Raw genomic sequence first — 18,983 nt, 5'->3', positions numbered from 1 at the left:
TTCTTTACATCTGAAGGAGGAGAAAATAATTATGCACTGTTCAGAGGCAGCATTCAATTATGCTCCTAACCCAGCTTTTCTTACTGGCTATGTAACATGCATAACTCTACATGCATTAGTCCCTGTAACCTGATATCCAAAATAAATTTTATGACACCTAGAACATCTGAAGAACAGCCATTTTATGGTAAAAGGTGCTTCAATCCATGCTGTTTAAATGTACCAGACCTTGGAAGAGATGAAACTTCTTACATGAACACCAGGAGTCTTATTTGTACAAAGAGAGCTGGGTTCATCTATCAAAGCCAAAAACACCGTGCCATTTGCTGAACGCATCTCTCTCAATTAAAGATACACACTGCACACAACAAATACTCTTCTTACTGCAAAAGCCGTGTCAGCTCTGGTTCTTGAAAGAATCAAAGTTGCACAAGTCATGGAGCTGTGATGGAGGGAAAGGGCAGCACAGTCAGATTCCCTGGAACCACACACTCCAAGAGGTCAAGATCATGTAGACAAGGGCTTGAGGCATTACAAAGGACAGATGTAAACAGGAACATCCTCCCTAAGATTTTAAGAGTGCATTCATGAAGCAACAGCTTTCAGGTTTCTGTTGTATTAGCAGACATCATACAAAGAGAACCAAACAGGCTTGAGAGCAGTCAAAGTGGCTCTAAGGAAAGGAAAGCGCACGCTCCTGAGAACCTGAGTCTGCCAAATTATCAGTCAAACCTGATTTTAGTCCAGAACTACATTTTGCTTCACTAGCCTGAGGAGGTATTAGCCTTCTTAACTAGGTTCTGGAGATGACGATGTGATTCATTACCTAAACTGACCTCGCAGCAGGCTCCACTGGAAGAGAGGAAGGATATTAAATATAGTGTCCCAATTGCTAAAATCCAAGCTTCAGATAAGAAGGCTTAAACCAAAGGTATGGTGGATTATGTATACAGGGAAACAAGCACAGGAAAGCATATGATGATACACAGGTATCCCACGTGGAAAAGAAGCAACGCGTGAAGAGCAACTGGATTTGCACAAGCACCTACAGGCTCACTTCTTGTCTTCTTCTTGAGATTTAATTGGCTAACAGGAACCTTGCCCAAACAATTCAAAACTCTGCTCTTAAAAACTCATGCAATGTTTAGATGCTCAGACACTACGAAAAGAGGCCTTTGAGATGAGAGCCCACACTGCACTCACCGGTTACAGATTCTCCTGAGCAATGTGACAGTCTTCACCAGTTAGCATGGAAGCACAGTACCCAAATAAAAGGCTGGAACAGCTAATCTATGCACCAGTCTGAACAGGAGGAAACACAGGAAGCCATTACAAAGGATGTCATTCCAAAGAGCAATTCCTTTGAATGAGCTACCAGAAAAACTGCAGCTTTGGAAACTGCCGAGGTTGGAAAGCATTAAACTCTTAAGGGATAGAGCAACAGCTAGCAGCAAGAGCAATTTGGCATTCTGAGTAAAAGATGAATGTTGGAGTTGCCTATCTGTTCCTGAATTTCAAGGCTCATTTCAATTTAAATTTGAATTTCATCACATTGACTAAATGACTTCTATGCCAGTTGTAAGACAAAATGTTCAGGAAAAGAATATTTAAGCAAACAATTAGCACGCTCATTTCTGCTAATGACAGATTTATCCTTTTCTCTAGAGAATCAAATGGAGCTTTTCAAGTTCATTTTATTCATTCACTTGTTACTTAAGTGTGATGACCTCTGGGATAAAGTTAGGAAACTCCCAGTAGGTCTCTATATTGTTACTCACTATTCATTGCAAACACTTTATCCAAGACAAGTCAGATACCACTTCTTCTGTGCAAGTAAAAAAGTTGTATCAGCTCTTAAACTCTTGAGGCTTATGTGAAAATTGCACATGCAACACATCCTGCACACTGATGAGAGGTTTCAGGTCCCTCTGTGATTTCCTAGGAAGCAGTGGCAGCAAGGCAGGAAGACAGTGCCTGGCAGCATCCCTGAGGTGCAGGAACAGAAACATCAGCTTAACTACAAACATCTCAAGTCGAAATAACATGGCATAGCTGCAGTTCTCCTCACTGTCTGTCCCGAGCAGAAGTAGAATGTGATCTGCCTACCAGAGCCAGAAAGATTGTCTTCACCAGAACAGCAGAAGGCATGGTTTGATACCTCACCTTCATTTACATCCCAGGGTCCATGAAGAGGGATAACATGTAAGTCAAACATTCAAAGAGGTGCTCTCACCCAAAAAATCCCACTAAACTCAGTGCTTCCACTACAATAAGTACTTTGGGACAGAAATATGATGACAGCCATACTGGCCAAAAATGCAGATTCCTCCAAACAACCCTTAACTGACTGAAGTGCTGTAAATGCTTTCAAATGCAAAACAAACAAAGCCTTTGCAGTGAATTTTGGAATGAGTTTGAATTAAAGGCGACAAATGTGCACTTCCAAAACACAGACCTTGTCCCCTACTTCCCCTGGCCAACAGCCTCAGAGATCATGGACTAGAAGAAGGATTTTAACTATCCACAAAATGAAAAAACACACTGCAGGTAAAGTCTTGTCCAAGTAATGGGCAAGCCCTGGACTGCTGCATGCCACTTTGTTTTCATCAAGGTTGAATTCTGAGCACTGCTGTGAAGTTTTTCCACAGGCCTTGAAAGAAATACCTGAGCTTTGTCTGTGCCTTTGAACACCGTGCTCCATTCATATGCTGAAGGTAATCTTGTAGCTCAAGCCCAAGGAAGCTGCTTAACTCCACCCTAAACGTGTCATACAGTCGCACAAAGAGATCCTTTCTGAGTCACTGCAGGCTTTCCATAGAACACACTATTCACCCACGAGAATCTATTAAGGTAAGACCTTGCTCTCAGCTGGAAAACATTAATTCTCTCCCAAAAAGGCACACGACCTTCTTGGCCATTAATATCCCATCATTCTTTTGAGCTGAGTGACAAGCCAGGTAAGTCATCCAGACTTGAAACAGTGTGAAAGGCTAACTCTACAGGGAGATGTTTGAAAAAGAGAAATCACTGTTCCAGTTACTGCAGCAGAAAAATCAGTATTTCACTGGCCAGGATAGTCTCCAAAGTGGCCCCGCTTGGACATCAGGCACATTAGGAAAATGGAATGATGATGACAAAAAAGCCACATGTACCCTGAACTGTTAAGTGCATCAGGGTGATGCAGACACCTTAAGGGGTGGGTAAACAGTTGCAAATGAAAAAGCTGTTGAGACAGCAACAGGAGTCCTTCATCATGCTGATACTGATCCACAGTATCCAATTAGTTCTGTGGCCATTCAATGAGGAAAGGAAGGTTAGCACCATTCAAAACCAGAATACAAGACCATTGTGTAATGCTAAAGATGGTGTACAGGAAACATCTTTAAACAGCCTGGAAAACGTGGTGAGGAAGGGCAAAATCACCTTCCAAGGAAAAGCACAAAGTGGGGAAGGGAATAAGGAAGAGAGAGAGAGCTGGTAAAAGAGGAGAACCTCAGCATCAAGAGCAGACCTCATGTTCACTGAGGGTTTGCCCTTGTTAGTTAATCATGGCATTGATACAGGCTGCCAAAAGCCTGTCTGGGGCTGCCAGTGGTGGTCAGTGGATCAGGGAATAACCTGATCCAGGAAAAAGGCAATTCAGTTTTGGCCATGCAGTTGGTAGTGTGAAGGACGAGATGGAAAAGCAAAATTTGGAGTGTGGCATCTCCAGCGCAGGCAGTCTCAAACCCTGGTGCTGTAAGTAGTAAAATCAACATCAATCAGCACTACCCCATTTCTTCCCTGCCCTGGTCACTTAATCTGAACCCACACTATCAAGAGTTTGTGACAACACAGCAAAGCTGTTTTAAGGACTGATCAAAGCTAAAACTAACCCAGCAAAACCTTAAGTTCTGATCATGTTGCAGCTGTTCTCTTGCTATCCCCTGTCCATATGTATTTCTCTGCTGCTTCCACTTATTTTGTGAAGCTCCTAGAGAGGAGACAGTCTCTCTCTCCTGCATCTCTGCAGCCCTGAGAAACCTCTTTCATCTCTCAATCCAACCTGCTAGATTTGTCCTACAGGAAAAAAACACAGCATTTGAGAAGATGATGCATCTAATGTCATTGAAACTTCAGATTTCTGAATTCTTACAAAGTCTCTGCCTAATACATGGGAAATAAAAAGTCAGTGGTAGCTGCTGACAGCATTACAGCAGGCTGGGAATAAAACATTCCTACTATCAACAGCTACACTGAGCTCACTGAAGTTAGCAGACAGTCTGATCTCACCCAGACTGCACAACTTGGACATTCCAGCTGCAAAGTGCATGATGCATTTTCAGCCTTTACTTTCGTTTTTAAATCAGGGAAACAGCACTGCTAGAAAATATATGGGTTAAGAATATCAGTGCTATTGCCGAGGCAGAACAATAACAACTTCAGCCATGATTTATATAGCTAATTTTAGGATAAAACCCTATCTGTTTTTAAAAGGAGGAAAAGACCACAGAATGACCTGATTTTGTATTTGGCAGTGATTACAGTTTATACTGGACAATGTTTCAACTCAGGAAGCATGCAAATAGAATATTTTATTAAACTAACAGACAAAAGGGGTCTTTTCTTTATGTGTCCTCTCCACTGCAACAGATTTTATCAGGCTGCACCCAGACACGCCAGCTTTCCTCTCACCTGAAGTGCCTGATTTTAAGAGAATTACTTCCCAGACCAAATATCCATTTCTCTCTTCTATAGGCTCTATTTCTAGTTTATTGCTCATTTGTTCTGTTTGAAGCTACCCAAGATAAATTTTTTTGGTCATCTTAAAGCTTCAGAGTGAAGAGTCCAGAAAAGAAATATATATATCATCCATATTAGATGCTAATCCTGGGATTCGCTTTTATAGTGGCAACTAAAGCTTGGTTTCCTACAGCATCTGAAGCCAAGTCAGTGCTCTCCACTAAAGAAGAGTGTTCCTCACGGAGATAAACAGTCTAACAACACTTTTAAGCATGGCTACATTTAAATCAAAGCATCACAGCAAATCCTGTGACAGAACCCCCCATTTCACTCACTGTGCCACAGCGTTCACAGCCTGACTTCGCTTCAAAATCCATCCCTACAGTCCTTCAGCTCCCTCCTTTTATTTGGCAATGCAGCATGTCAGCTGGGTGCAGGTGGAAATGCTTTTATTAAACCAAGATCTCTGGTTCAAGATTCCCTACAGAGCCCTGAAGCTTCAGATGAGAAGCAAAGGTAGGCTGTGAGCCCTGTGCTGCACCAGCTCACGTAATTCCTGCCCTGTGTTAGTAGATCTCCAAGGGCCTTTCGTATCTTCCTTACCATTTTTCTGTAAAAGGGAGTTTTAAAACTGGAGAAGGCAGAAAGGTACCTCTCAACATTTCACCTGTGCACAATGTAGCATCATGGGGAGTGGTGGGCCAACAGCCAAACTACTACTAACAAGTGAGAAGAAATGTAAAATGGGGACAGGGTGGAAAGAATCTTAAGATGGTCATCCTATTTCTGTGGTGAAGGCAAAAGAGGGACCAGCACAGAGATGCTGCTCTAGCTGAAGCATCTGATGAGGAAAACCCACTTCTAGGAGGCATTCTGAACAAAAGGGATGCAAATGGGCAAGATGCATTTGTCAAGGGCAGAGAAGAGCTTTTCTCAAGCAAGGTGTGAAAGAACAGGACCTTATGAAAAGGTGCCCCAGCTTTATGGATGGTTAAGAGAGAACCTTAAAAGCAAATAAAAATACTAACCCTGTAAAAATTTAGACCCAGAGTCAAAATTACATTGCTTAAAGAAGTTATGCTGGCTTTGAGCTATTCTGCATACAGAAAAAGAGAACTGAAATGTGTATGAAATTTATTAATAGTATAGTAAATCAATTTACCTCTTCCTTTTATATCTCAAATATTAAGTACCAATACTTCCTTAACCATTTTATCAATTGCTTACCTCATCTAAACTATAGAGATATATATACACACAAAAATACAGACACACATTAAGCATTAAGCTCCATCAAATCAGCAAATAAAATGAGAGCATATACAGAAACAGCACTTCTGTTTAAATACAATACCGGACTGTGTGGGCATGAAATGCTAGGAAGTCTTGGCTCTTCTATCCTTGAATAAATCACTGAATAAAGTAATTGAAACAGTTTTCAAAATGTGAAAATCATCTCAGCGTGTGAGCAAGCCAAGGCAGGGCTAGGACAGCTTCCTAAAATTGCCCACTACACTGGTCACTGAATTAGTGTTTAGTGCTGTGGATTGCTCACTTTTATTCCTACTGGGGGCAAACAGGAGTGGTCAAGTCAGTGTGCCCAGTTCCCTGCTTTTTTTTAGTACTACTCAAGGAAGGCAGCTTTGACACTTCCTTTAGTAATTTTATAGCCTATGTGACAACTCATGGTATTTAAAAGTTATCTTCCTTTTTCCACAGACTAAATGAAATTATTAAGCAAGACCAGCTGAAACTGATGAAGAAAAACCTTTGTTTCCATCATAACACATTAAACATGACTGTTTTACTATATGGAGTATGAAAGTAGACACTAACTCATTTCTTTGCTCTGATTATTTTTTAGGAGTTCAGAAATGATGTCTCTCAAGATTCTAGTATTTCTTTTAATATGCCATGTTTTCCACATGTATTCATGGCTGAAAGATCAATTAGAATTCCTTTGTGGGAAGTAATTTCCATCAGTTCAATTACCCCACATAATTGTTTCAGCAATCATAATATCAATCAAATATCCATTTTAATTTTTATTTAGAGATTCCATTACCAAACATCAAGCAGATGTAAACACTTCTTTCAGTACAAATACCATTTTACCCCTCAGCATCCTCTAAATCATAGAGACACACGTGTAGTCTTTTAAAACCTCCATGAAACTTTCAGGGCTTCCCAATGCTTCTTTCACAACGCACTTGCTGAAGACAAACCCAGTTTGTTGGACCTGCCTGTGGGGATAGAGAGACTCCTACCTGCTCCTCACCCCACACACCCTGCAGCTCCAAAAGCCTTCCTCAATTTATCTGTGCCTTATCCCCCTCTCTGCCTTTCAGGTGGCAAGGAACGCAGTTATCTATTTATCAAGAAGAATTCTGTTTCCTGGTGCTTTACAGCTGTATTTTAATCAGTGGCTGATCCATTTGGAGCTAGTGCTCTCATCTTTCCCTAGAGCTTTTCCCAGACAGTCCCTCTCATTCAAATGCTGCTAGTAGGTATTGTCATTCAACTCTATTTTTACATGTAATTCACTAAACTTCAGGAAGATGCCTGTCGAGCAAGTCAATATTTTACACTCCAGCTTGAATCCATTTTTTGCAGTGCATCAAAATGCAAGTTTATTTTTTTGCCTCCTAAGAGTTACAACCAAAGTAGAACCAGCCTGGAAATGAGAACACCTGAATGAAATGGCAAACCAGTGGTTCCAAGAATGATCAATGTATCTCCTAGAGTCCACAGAGAACAAATGTTGTCAGAACAACTAGTTACAAGTGCATTAAAACTCCCCAAGGAGAAAGAAAATACAGAGCTGCTTAAACATTTATAGGTGCTGCTGAGTTTCAGTTACTCTATGCATAGCACAATACAGCTTCCTCCCAAAGTGACACCTGCTCTGCTCTCAAATCTTTGTATAATCACCAAGAACCATTTAATCTAAGTGAATAAAAGGCTCGTCGTGCCTTCCCCACTGACTACTTCAAAAAAATAAAAACATTAACAGCCATCTCTACCCAGCCTAGGAAAGCATGAGCCCACCCACAGGGATTGTAGTTGGAGCTATGGGAACATGCACAGCCCCAGCTTTACAGCACGCTTCAGGTAAAACCAGTTAAAATTCCCAGTATGGCTTTGTAGTATTTATAGAACAATATTATAAATCAGAAAGAGCAGCTCTTGTCGTGTTAGCACATTGAGACTCCCACAAGCCAGCTCTGCCTGAGTGAGCCCAATAAACACACTAGGCAGCTTGTTCCCCTGCCTTTTATCTCTGATAGAGGCACCCAAATGAAAAAGTCAGGCTGGGGGATGATGTTGACACGTCACTGTGGGTATTGTGGCACTTGAGAAGTTCTACTCAGAGACAATTGAACGGCAAAGACACTCCAGTTTTGGGCACAGCAGCCAACGTCACATCTTTGGGGGGAATAAAGAATAAAGGAGGGAAGAAACAATATCCCTTTGCCCCACATCCCTTTTACCTACCTGCACAGCCAAAAGCTAGGTGATACCTAGAAGATGGGCTGAATTTGACACAACACACGTTAGCCTTGGCCTCGATGCTCGCGACTGAGTTGTCCAAGTTGGTAGACCAGAGTTTCACTAGAGAAAGGAAAAGAGAGACATGAATAAACAAAAACCAACAAAAACATGAACTTCATCTGAAAGGCCTAAAATCTAGTTATTTCACGAAGAAGATTCTGCAAAGCCTCAGTTGCTAAGACATTAGTGGGTCTAAAGGGTCAGTTGTCACTGGTGGTTGGTAAGTTTGAGAATATTCTCACATTGGAAATATCCTGCCCACCTCTAGACACACAGGAGATGCCAAAAGCCCCCATCCCACACACCTGAGACCATCAGAGCAGGAGACTAACCACATGCTACAACCTCAGTGCTTAAGGTTACTGCAGGGCAGATCTGTACAACCAAGAACAGGAAGGCTTGCATCCTTTTTTGCTCCTTGTCCCTGTGCTGGGATGCAAGAACTCCTTGCTCCACAGCAAAGCTGCTTTGCACAGAATAAATATACCTAATTGTATGCACAGTGAGTGAGAACAACTTGTTTTATTCTTGAGAAACTGGCACAGACAGGAGAGAAATCAGTATGCTGGCTTCCTATGATGCAATAATCCCTTAATACAAGAACTTTACTGTTCTGTGAGAGTACCACATGAACACTGATTATACTACGTGCTAGAATGAGCTCTTCCCACAAGCACTCCAGTGCTTCAGAGAATGGCCAACAAAAAACACCAGGGCTTTTCAAAATACAGCCTTCCCCACCTACCAGAAACACTTCAAGCACCATGTAACCTTACGATGAAGAGTGCCAGGTGCTCCTCACATAGTTAATCTTGGTATTAAAAGCTGAACAACACCCTGCCTTCAGCCCAGATAAAGAAGCAGCAGACTGGCATCAAGCCCCATTGATGCCTACAAGGCAGAAAAGACTTCAACATTCTCCCCTCCCTCTTTTCTTGATCAGTGGCTCAAGCTGTACTTGAGTGTCACAAGCTGAGGCTGGAAGCAGAGCAAGCTGGAATCAGTGTTGAACATGCAGGAGCTACATGGAGGGTTAATCCCCTCAAGAGCTCCCCTTGAGCTGCACGGGCTTCTTCAGATCTGTGGCCAACAGGTCCTCCACAGTCTTCTTACTGAAAAATCACTTTGGAGGTGAAGTGAGCAAAAATGGCAAAACAACAGGAATCTTGCAACCCACTGTGACCAACACATGAGAGATCAGCAGTCTTGTGGTGCATCCCCCACTCTCTGAGGGGTCCTCTGTGTCACCTCTTGGTCAGCATTTCCCAGGGGCTTTGAAGGAGAAGCAAGGTTTCCACGTGGATGATCCAAGGATGTTTTAGAAGACGAAGGAAAAGGAGGAATACTGGCAGGTTGGTTCTAGTGCACTTTTTAATAGTATAGCAAGCAATGAAAGCAACAAAATCAGGCTGTTTCTGATCATACAAGGATGGAGGAAACATAGCACTGCTCAGAGCACACCCAGGAATCCTTGTAAGTACAGCACTGTGTGGATCTCTGGCAGCTGCCTGGAACCACCAGAAAGCAGCACACAGACACCAGCAGAAATACAAACACCAGTGGCAAACCCTATTTGCCCAGAAGCATTATGTAAAATCCAATGAAAACAGCACCCAGCCCGAAGCTGGTTTTCAGAAAAAAAATCCATTCTCATTGATCAGAGCTATAATATTTGTCCTAAACATCTGGCTACATGCAAGCATGGCTTAAGAAGCCCTCTCCTCCCAGGCACAACTGGATGAGAAAGATTCTCCACCATGTTCTGCACTTGGGGGCAGAAGGGAACAGGAGCAGGGAAGAATTTTGCAAAACAAGAAAATATTAACATTTTGCTTAAATGAACAGACACCAAGAGATGAGTAGTCTAAGTTCTGGTGGCAGTAAAGGCCATCAAGTTTATGGACGAGATAAGAAGCAAATAAAACACGTTTACAAGAGGAGAGTGTCAGCACACAACACCACTTCACCCTGAGGAGTATGGGGCGGTGGACATGATCTCAAGTTCAGAGCAATACTCTGGCCAAATCTAGTATTAAAACAACACAGGCTTATCTTGAAGCCTTCCAACCAGGTATTTAAAGCTGCATCCAAAGCAGCAAAGTCTCTCCTTGACCCCCCCCACCCCCTGCCCCAAACAAACAAACAAAAAATGGCCATCTGCTCCCAGCTTTGTAGCAGAAGCTAATTGAGGGGCTCCCTTTCAGCTTGGCTCCTCTTTTCATTCAAGCTTGCAGGTCATAAGCTGAGCCATTTAATCTGGTGAAGAGACAACCCATGTGCTCAAAGTCATGATAATATTCGCTACAACTGACAGGCGCAGATTAGAGCCTGCAATTTCTGTGATCTAACTGCTGTGAGATACACCAGGCTCCAATTATACCTTAGTCAGTACCATAAAAAGGATAGATGGGACATATAACAACACATAATGAAACATGTCAAGTTTTACCTAGAACTGCCCATTATTTTTTAAAAAGAACTGACAGGTTAATCAAGCATAATTCATAAGGGTAGAGTTTATTTGCTGTAGCTTTCATTGATTTTGCTGCGGTCGAGGCAGTAATTATACAACACACAGATGTCTTGATAACATCTAGAATTGTGTTGATGAGACAAGCAACCATCTGAGATTGACTATTTCTGAAACACATGTTCTCAAAGCATATTTTTCCTCATTTTGCAGCTGCTGAGAGACATCTTTATGTGGCCGAACACCTACTCCTCACAAAAGTAGTAAAAAGATGCCTCCAGAACAGTGTTTTCAGTTTAAAATGTTTAGGTCTTTTCGAGGATTTTTTTTTTTTTTCCAGTTGGAGCTTTACATCAAATGTGTAAGCTTATAAATTAATTTTCCATGCATCAGTTCTGAGTCTAAACACTGACTAAAAGAGGCAGAAGCCTGTACCACAATAGCTGAAGGTGTTGATGTTCACAGTTAGTACACAAAGATGTTTCATCCAGCCTGTCACTTGTGCAATTCTTATCTGCTCATGTGATGAAGAGCCCGCTGCCACTCTGTAAAAGCTCTAAGCCAGGAATAGGATCTTGCTACCAGAAAATTCATTTGCAGAGATTAGCAGAATCCCTAAGAAAGGAGAAAGCTACTGAATTGTCCTGCTAGGCAAAATTTTGGATCCACTGCCTTGTGCAGGTGTCAGGAAGGTGAGACTGTCAGTAGGCAGTGACTGCAGGGCACTCCGTTGGTAAGACATAGGCTTTCTTGTCAGTATTATAATTGTCAACATCATCTTGACTTTTTCAAGGCACTCCCACCAAATGAATCCAACAACCCCACAAATCTCCAGAAAATCCCTGCATTTTTTAGCCAGGAAAATGACCAAACTGAAGGTTCAACTTGGTATTTTGAGAGCAATAAATACCTACGCCTCAAGTCAACAGAAGCTGAAGGAATGCAATATCAATGAAACTGAAGTCCCAAACAATCCTGTGGAAGTTGGAGGAGCAGACTCTGAGCTGCAGTTCTCAGGCTATTTTCCCTCTGTAGAAGGCTTTCCTTTCTTTGTTTTTAATGAAGTCAATTTTTTTTTAATGAAGCTCTGCATATCTGTGTTGCCTTGCTGAATTCAGGGACACTATAAAAAAAAATAGCTGTAGGACTAGTACCAGGGTCTCATTTACCAAGGCAGCATGGAAATTATTTTCCTGAGATGCAATGAGACAGATGCCTGCATTCCTCCTTGCCATAAGACAATGAAAAGTAACTACTGCCACAAACTCAGTGCTCTCAGTGCTCCTGTTCTATCCTACCTCTCAATTTTGAGCCAGGAATAATGAAGGAACTACAGGTGTAAAACCAGGACTCTTTTCTTCAGTCAAATTTATCAGTGCTCCTTCTATCTTCTTGAGGTTCAGAGAGCTTCAAAAACAAAGCCAGAGCAGAGAAAACACTTGGTCACCCCAAAAAGGCTTCTATCCCAGTGAAGACAAATTCTACCACATAGCATCACAAAATATTTCGCTCTCCCTCATCTGCTAACTTCACCATGGCCATAAAACTACACTCCCAACCCAGAACAGACACCTGTAAGGCATTAGCTAAGTGTGTAGCTCCAGCCCTGTCTCGGTACTTTGGTGCCATCATTTTTCCTTCACAAAATTGATCTTTTCTCCTCCAAGAGCAGAAATTCACCCTTTACTACTTACATGAGAACCACATCTCCTGCCATTATTATGTGCATAAAAGAATTTAAATTAAGACTCTGCCTTCTCCCCAGGCTGCTTGTAGAACAAGCAAACACCAATTTTACTCACTGCTGTCTAGTTAGAGCATACCTTTGGGTCCCTACAGACATACACAAGTACCTTTGTCCTTTGAAGAGGGGAGGGCATAACAACTGTAGATAAAAGCGAAGGGTTTGTACACACAGCAGTTACTCTAAGTACAACAATGCTTTTATGCTGTCATTGTCTGCTATGAAAGTAGAAAGCTCTTGCACAAGTAAGCGTATTCTGGACTATATTCGTCCAACAAGATGGACAATGCAAGAACCTGGGGCCCAAGGACGCTGCTTCTAATTACAGCAGAATAATTTTCTCCCTGGTAGTACTCTGTTAGCACCCCTTCCACAGTGCCTGAGCCCCAGCAGAGAGAGCTGTGAAGCCCAGGATTTTTCATTTATGAGCACCTTCTCCAGTGCACGCCTGCTTTCAGAATTAGCTTGCGACTCGAAACAACTGAGGACAGACAGGCAGATACACAGGCAAGAGAGTGGAACTGGCAAAGCTGTCCCTTCTTTTGCTGGCTTGTCTTGATCACTTGGCAGGGAAACGTGACACTTGTGCTTTGTGGGGAAGAAGGACGAGATTAGCTCTGGAAAGCCCAGTGTGGCCTCAAAAAGCAGAGAAATGAAAGAGGACAGGAAGAGTAGATAAAAGATCTTTCCTGCCAGATACTCTACCTGGCCAAACATGTATTACTGTGTACTAAAACTGACCAGAACTCAACCAAACAGTCATGAACGTAAGCAGAAGGACAACATTTTAAGTTAGGCAGGTTTGAATTAAGACACTTGTCATAAGCATTACCTTTCCCTCACATTCAGTCTTTCAATGTGATCACCAAAACAGAAGGGGGACACTACAACATTAATGTGGACATTTTGCTACTATTGCTCTGTACCTCAAAGACTTTTAAAATCTGTCCTGAGACCTCACTTGCCTCTAAAGGGCTCTTTATGTATGCAAATCACAGGCAAATCATGGTAAAAATTAAGGATAAAATGTTCCAGGCCAATTTTATCTACCAAAACCCCAATACACCTTCAAAGGACCTTTGTGAATTGAAATGCAGGTTATGTGGATCTGCAGGCTTTATTACAATAATTTCTAAGTAAACAGTACACTTTTAGAGACAATTACTGAAGAAGTGAACTGTTAAACTGAAGACAGAAGCTCTGCTTGCAGCTGGGCTTTGCAAAACTGGACACTTCGTTAACATGCTGATAAATGCAGATCAGCTTTTCCACATGCATGGCAGGAGTGGGGAGCACTGATGAAGAGGCTGTTAACTTACAAGGTGACTATTCACTCCTGCTGCATTTAAGCACACAGAAAACACACCTGCCTTCCACCAAAAAGGAAGGGGAAGCATGTCGAAAACATTTAAAACTCACCTTAATTATAAATAATCACTGAAGTCTTGTAAATGGAATTACCAGCTTCAGGAACAGGACAAGAGAGAGTGGCTTCCCAGTGCCAGAGGGCAGGGTTAGATGGGATATTGGGAAGTAATTCTTCCCTGTGAGGGTGGGCAGGCCCTGGCACAGGGTGACCAGAGAAGCTGTGGCTGCCCCTGGATCCCTGGCAGTGTCCAAGGCCAGCTTGGACGGGGCTTGGAGCAACCTGGGCTAGTGGAAGGTGTCCCTGCCCATGGCAGGGGGTGGAAAAAAGTGAGCTTTAAGGTCCCTTGCAACCCACACCATTCCATGAGTCTGTGATTGCCAAATGCAATTGAGAAACAGTCATTTCTTTTGGAACAGCATTTAAAAGCTTTTTGGAAGGGGTGGGGGGAGCAGCGTACAAAGTTTAGTACTTATGAAAAATTAATTTATCACTTCAAAGCAAATCATGAAGAGCTCTGTCCAGAGCTCTACCAGCCCATCTGGGAGAGCAGATCCCCACTGATTAGGAAAGGAACTTTTAAGCTCTTGCTGTTAAATAACTCTGATTTGATACTGTAAACATATTACAGATAAAACTCTCATTCATTAAGGATGAAGAATACTACATCTCACTCAGTGCTATCCTCTTCTTAGAAGAGGAACATTTTTTTACCACCATGTGGTAAAGGGCTTGGCCTAAGGGTTCTCCAAAAGTGCTTTGACAAATGGGACCCTGGAGCGTGGAAAGCTGAGAGCTGCTCCCAGCACTCCTGCTCAGTCCACCATCCAACTCCTAAAAGCTCCAAGAAACGCAGGGCACACTTGGAAAGCAGGAAGCTTCAGCACAGTGTTCAACATGCAGAGCTACAGGTAAAAGAGCAGCAGGCGTTTTTTAACTGCTGCTTTTTTATTGACAGCCTCCTTTTTGAAATATAAATACACGCTGCTCTTTTGAAAGGCCCCGAGGCTTTAACTCGACAAGTTTAACTAATGTTAAAACACATTTTGGTTCGTTTGGAGTCCAGGAAAATGTTAGCTGAGGGTATATTACACACACACAAAAAAAAAAGTGAAGCAAGAGATCTTAATCCAAACAAAGCCTCTCCTTCTCTAAGATCCAAACGGCTCAGTAATATCTTGACACATCACCACAACAACTACAATACTGAAGGCAGCTGAGGAATCAGCTCCTTGAAACAGCACACTGTTGTTCTTCCCAGGGAATACACAGAGCCTAAGTCTTCTGCACAGAGATTGAAATAAAATAGTACCTTTGGCATCATCAGAGCCTGAAGCCAATAGCTTAGGGTCCATCAAGTTAAAGTCAACGCTCCAGCACCTTTTCTCATGCTCCTGGTTGAGAAAAACAAGAAAAATATTGCAAGGCAGTGAGTTGTAATATGATAGAACAGTAAAGGAAAACACACATGTTTGGTATAAATTGTCAGCAGGCCCTGGAGAGAGAAGCTTACTATCTTTAGCAGCTTTTCAAAAAATATCTTTTCTCCCAATCAGACCAATCCTATCAATATGCTAGACATGCCAGGAAAGCAAAAAGCATTAGAATGGCTTTTTTAAAAACCTAGAACTGATTTCATTTGTCCTTGGAAAGAAAGAAAATGTTTCAGGAGATACACATTAAAAACCTGGTTTTGCAGCATGATTTGACTGGCTGTGCTTCCACCATGTGCTGCTTCTCATCCTAGATCGTAGTTTTATCTTCCAATATTAATAAGCAACTTTTAAGTATCTCCCAATATTGACAAGATGGCCATTTCAAACATGCCCTCCGCTCTGGAAGTCCTAGAAATCCTCACCTTCCTGTTGAGCTATTAAGCAAATCTTCTGGTATCTAATCCTCTGTTTTACCACTCAAATAAATATTATTAAAAGACTGCACACTCCTCCTCAAAACACAGAAGAGCTGTAATTGCTGTGCTGGCACATCCCACATGGAAGCAGAACATGGCATTGAATAAAATCTGAAATTCAGTCAAACCCTTTGTTTAAAGCCTTCACACAGGCTTAGAAGACAAAAAGCTCACGACGATGAAGTCACTAAAGGGTTTCAGTACATGCAAAGCAGATGTCAATGCCTCTATGCAAATCCAAATAAAAAATTCAAGTAATCTGATAGGAAGCAAAATTAGTTTGTTTTAACATAAGCAACAGCTGGTCATCTCTAGGTTGATTATTCAGCCTCATAAAGAAATGCAAAATGTATTTGAGAGGAAAACAGACTAGACTTATTCTGTCCAGTATAATTTCTCTTTCATTGAGATATGCAAAGGATTAATGAAAACAAGCATTATAAAATGGGTAAAAAACAACAAAAAAGTAAACACAGGCTTAGATAGGAATTAGAACTTATGGTGAACTGTCAAGGAGAGGGAACTAAAGTCCAGCCTGTAGTTCCTTCATTATCACTGACCAGTTTCAATGGACTATGCTATCTACACAACAGCCTGCAGCACTTCCAGCCTCTTCCCAAACATAACAGCCCTCTTCCACCCTCCTTGTTCTGACCAAGCTTCTCAGAAGCCATTAGACAGAAACACAACGTTTGAGTGTCACGAAGAAGCACAGCTCCAGGAACTTCTCCTTAGCAGCTCTGGCTGTCGAGCTGAGCACGCTGTGTGCTGAGGGCTGTGTGGGGAAGGAAGGGTTCTGCCTTGTGCTCCCTTCCCCCAGCCTCACCACCCAAATCTGTATTTTGCACTTCTGCTTCACGAGCACCTGCGCTGGCAGTCACTGCAGGGCTTTACAAAAGGCTTTTGACGAGGACTGAAGTGGAACAGGTATGGAGAGACAGAGGCTTCTAAAGAAAGGTGAGACAGCTTCCAGGAACTGAGTTCTCCCTGGGCAGATTCCCTGCCTGAAAGCAGCAGCAAGAAAACACCAGCTGCCTCACGACTGTGACAGGAAGACAGAGCTGCCTCCCTTGCAGGACTACAGCTCAATAAAGCTGTGCGGATGAGACGCATTTACCAAACAGGAGGAACATCCATTTCACCCTGTGGAAAAAGAGGGTGAAAAAGTACCAGCAAAAGTACCTCCAGAACTGAATAAAAAGCAAAAGGCTTTTGCTGGACTAGGAGCAGAACCTCAGACTCAGTGCTGCTTGCCCCATACAGGAAATGTTGTTTGCTGGTTGCATGTTACCTGGTAGACCTTGGATCTTTGTCCTGTGAATCCATCCCAAAGGATGACAGTGCCTTCATAGTCACTGCTGGCTAGCAGGTTCTTGTGGTAACTACTCCAGCTGATACAGCTTAAAAAGAGCAAGCCCTGGTCAGTTTACAGTCAATCATAACATACAACACAAAAATCACTTTTGCAATACATCAGGCAATAAGTATCTTGGCAAAGCACACAGCACCTTGATCAAAGCACCCCACTGAAACATGCAGTTTAGGGGAAAACAAACCAAAACCCATCAGAAATAAAACAAACCTTCTTTCACAAACTAAAAGCAAAGCTTCGTTGGCTGAAGAGACATTTCCCCCTTGATAAGAAGTGCTAGCGTTTAGAATTTTTTAAAAATGCATTTATCTCAAACACTGTGATTTTTTTGCTATTTGAATACCATACAAATTCTCAGAGAGCTCAAGGTTTGACTCCTTAACCTCCTAGCAATAGACACTACTGTTATTATTACCATAAACAAATTATTATCATACCATAAAGATAACTACTTACCAAAGAGTAGTTGTAAATGTAAAATGCATAGCTGCATGGACAGTAAATCAGCCTCTTCTGCAGCACACATCTAATTTTCTATATATGTACCTATGTGCACAGGAAAGTTTGACTTCTGAGAAACTACTTCCAGCTTTCTGTAAATGCTGGAAGTAAAGCCTTCCTATCCAGGAAGAAACAGCAGTTTGTTTGCTGTATTTTAAGAAATGTTTCTGATCAAGAACTGGAAAATATATCACACAGGTTTTTATTTCAAGCCGAATTGAGGGGCTGTGCAAAACTAAATGATGATTCCACTGGCAAACTCTAACGATGAGCAGAGAAAACAAGAGCAGCAACACTGCCAAGTTGCACTCGTAGCATTCTGGCACTACGCCTCCACTCTGACTCCCAAAAAATGTGACAGAGGTAAGAAAATTTGTAATACTTGTTCACCAATTTTTGGACCATCTGGCAAAGAAGCACGCCAGTTGGTATCAACTGTGATGTACACAGCAGAAGCTGAACTGACAGATCCCATTTGTGCAGGTCCTCGAGCAGCTCTGACACAGATAACTAGATCATGGTAGCCTTGGGGGCAAGTTTTAACCAACAATACAAACGAGAAGTCCACAATTCCGTAACTTCTTAGCACTGCTTTGATCAGTGCAGCTACACATTGAAATGTGTTGTAGATACATGGATACTGATTTAGGAGTATTATACCTTGCCAAATTCTTGGTTCCACTATATGCTTGTATCCCGTTTTCCTTAATAATTTACACACAGAAGAGGAAAAATCCTCTTCCTTTCTTACGGTAGTTAAATATAAACATTTATTTTTCCATTAGTTAAGTAACAGCAGGCAGCATTGGTATTCTGCTCCTGACTACGGTGAAACTTAACAGTATCCCTTGGCTTTAAAACTTTACATTCAGAAACTTAAAGTATTTTTTACCCAATGTAAGCCACTGTTTTTAACCACCAGCTGCTAAGAGGATGGTCGCAGTGATACAGCTCACACAATGATTTCCCTGGCTTCACCTCTTCCACGATACATCACTAATGAGGAAATACTAAGTATCCCCAACCCTTGTAGGTGTGAGAGCTGTCCACAAGTACACCATCAAGGAGCCATCACTATTCCAGCTCTACTTCCATTTAGGTACCCACACAGAAAAGCAGGTCTTGACAGCCTGTGTTTTACTGGAAGCCTTATTCTGAGAAGCTTAAGTGGCTCCCTGAGTTCCAAATGAAGTTGGCAGGCACTGCCCACCAGGACCATGAGGTGAAGGTTGCAGCAGCCCAGAGATAAGCACATCTGACATCTGGAGTCATGTTTCCAGGTGGAGCAGTCCCTGATGGAAGCAAAAGCAGTTCAGAGGCCTAGAGCAGTGAGCTCTGGGCTGG

The 18,983-nt window shown here is 42.1% G+C and overlaps 1 protein-coding gene across 2 annotated transcripts in view; it reads right to left on the bottom strand.

Annotated features, from left to right (window-relative positions):
- COP1 (COP1 E3 ubiquitin ligase) overlaps window positions 1-18,983 on the bottom strand; it is a 126,184-nt gene that overhangs the window by 48,276 nt on the left and 58,925 nt on the right. For both annotated transcript variants that reach the window (XM_032117768.1, XM_032117769.1), the window contains exons 13-15: window positions 17,058-17,166; window positions 15,167-15,248; window positions 8,218-8,334 (exon numbers count right to left, since the gene is read on the bottom strand). In XM_032117768.1, coding sequence (XP_031973659.1) covers window positions 8,218-8,334; window positions 15,167-15,248; window positions 17,058-17,166 — 308 coding nt within the window. The remainder of the gene's footprint in view (window positions 1-8,217; window positions 8,335-15,166; window positions 15,249-17,057; window positions 17,167-18,983) is intronic.

This window comes from Corvus moneduloides, chromosome 9 (genome assembly GCF_009650955.1).
Source record: "Corvus moneduloides isolate bCorMon1 chromosome 9, bCorMon1.pri, whole genome shotgun sequence".
In the NCBI taxonomy this organism is placed as follows: Eukaryota; Metazoa; Chordata; class Aves; order Passeriformes; family Corvidae; genus Corvus; species Corvus moneduloides.
The sequence above is the reverse complement of the archived record's forward strand: the minus strand, read 5'-3'. Positions and strand labels throughout refer to the sequence as shown.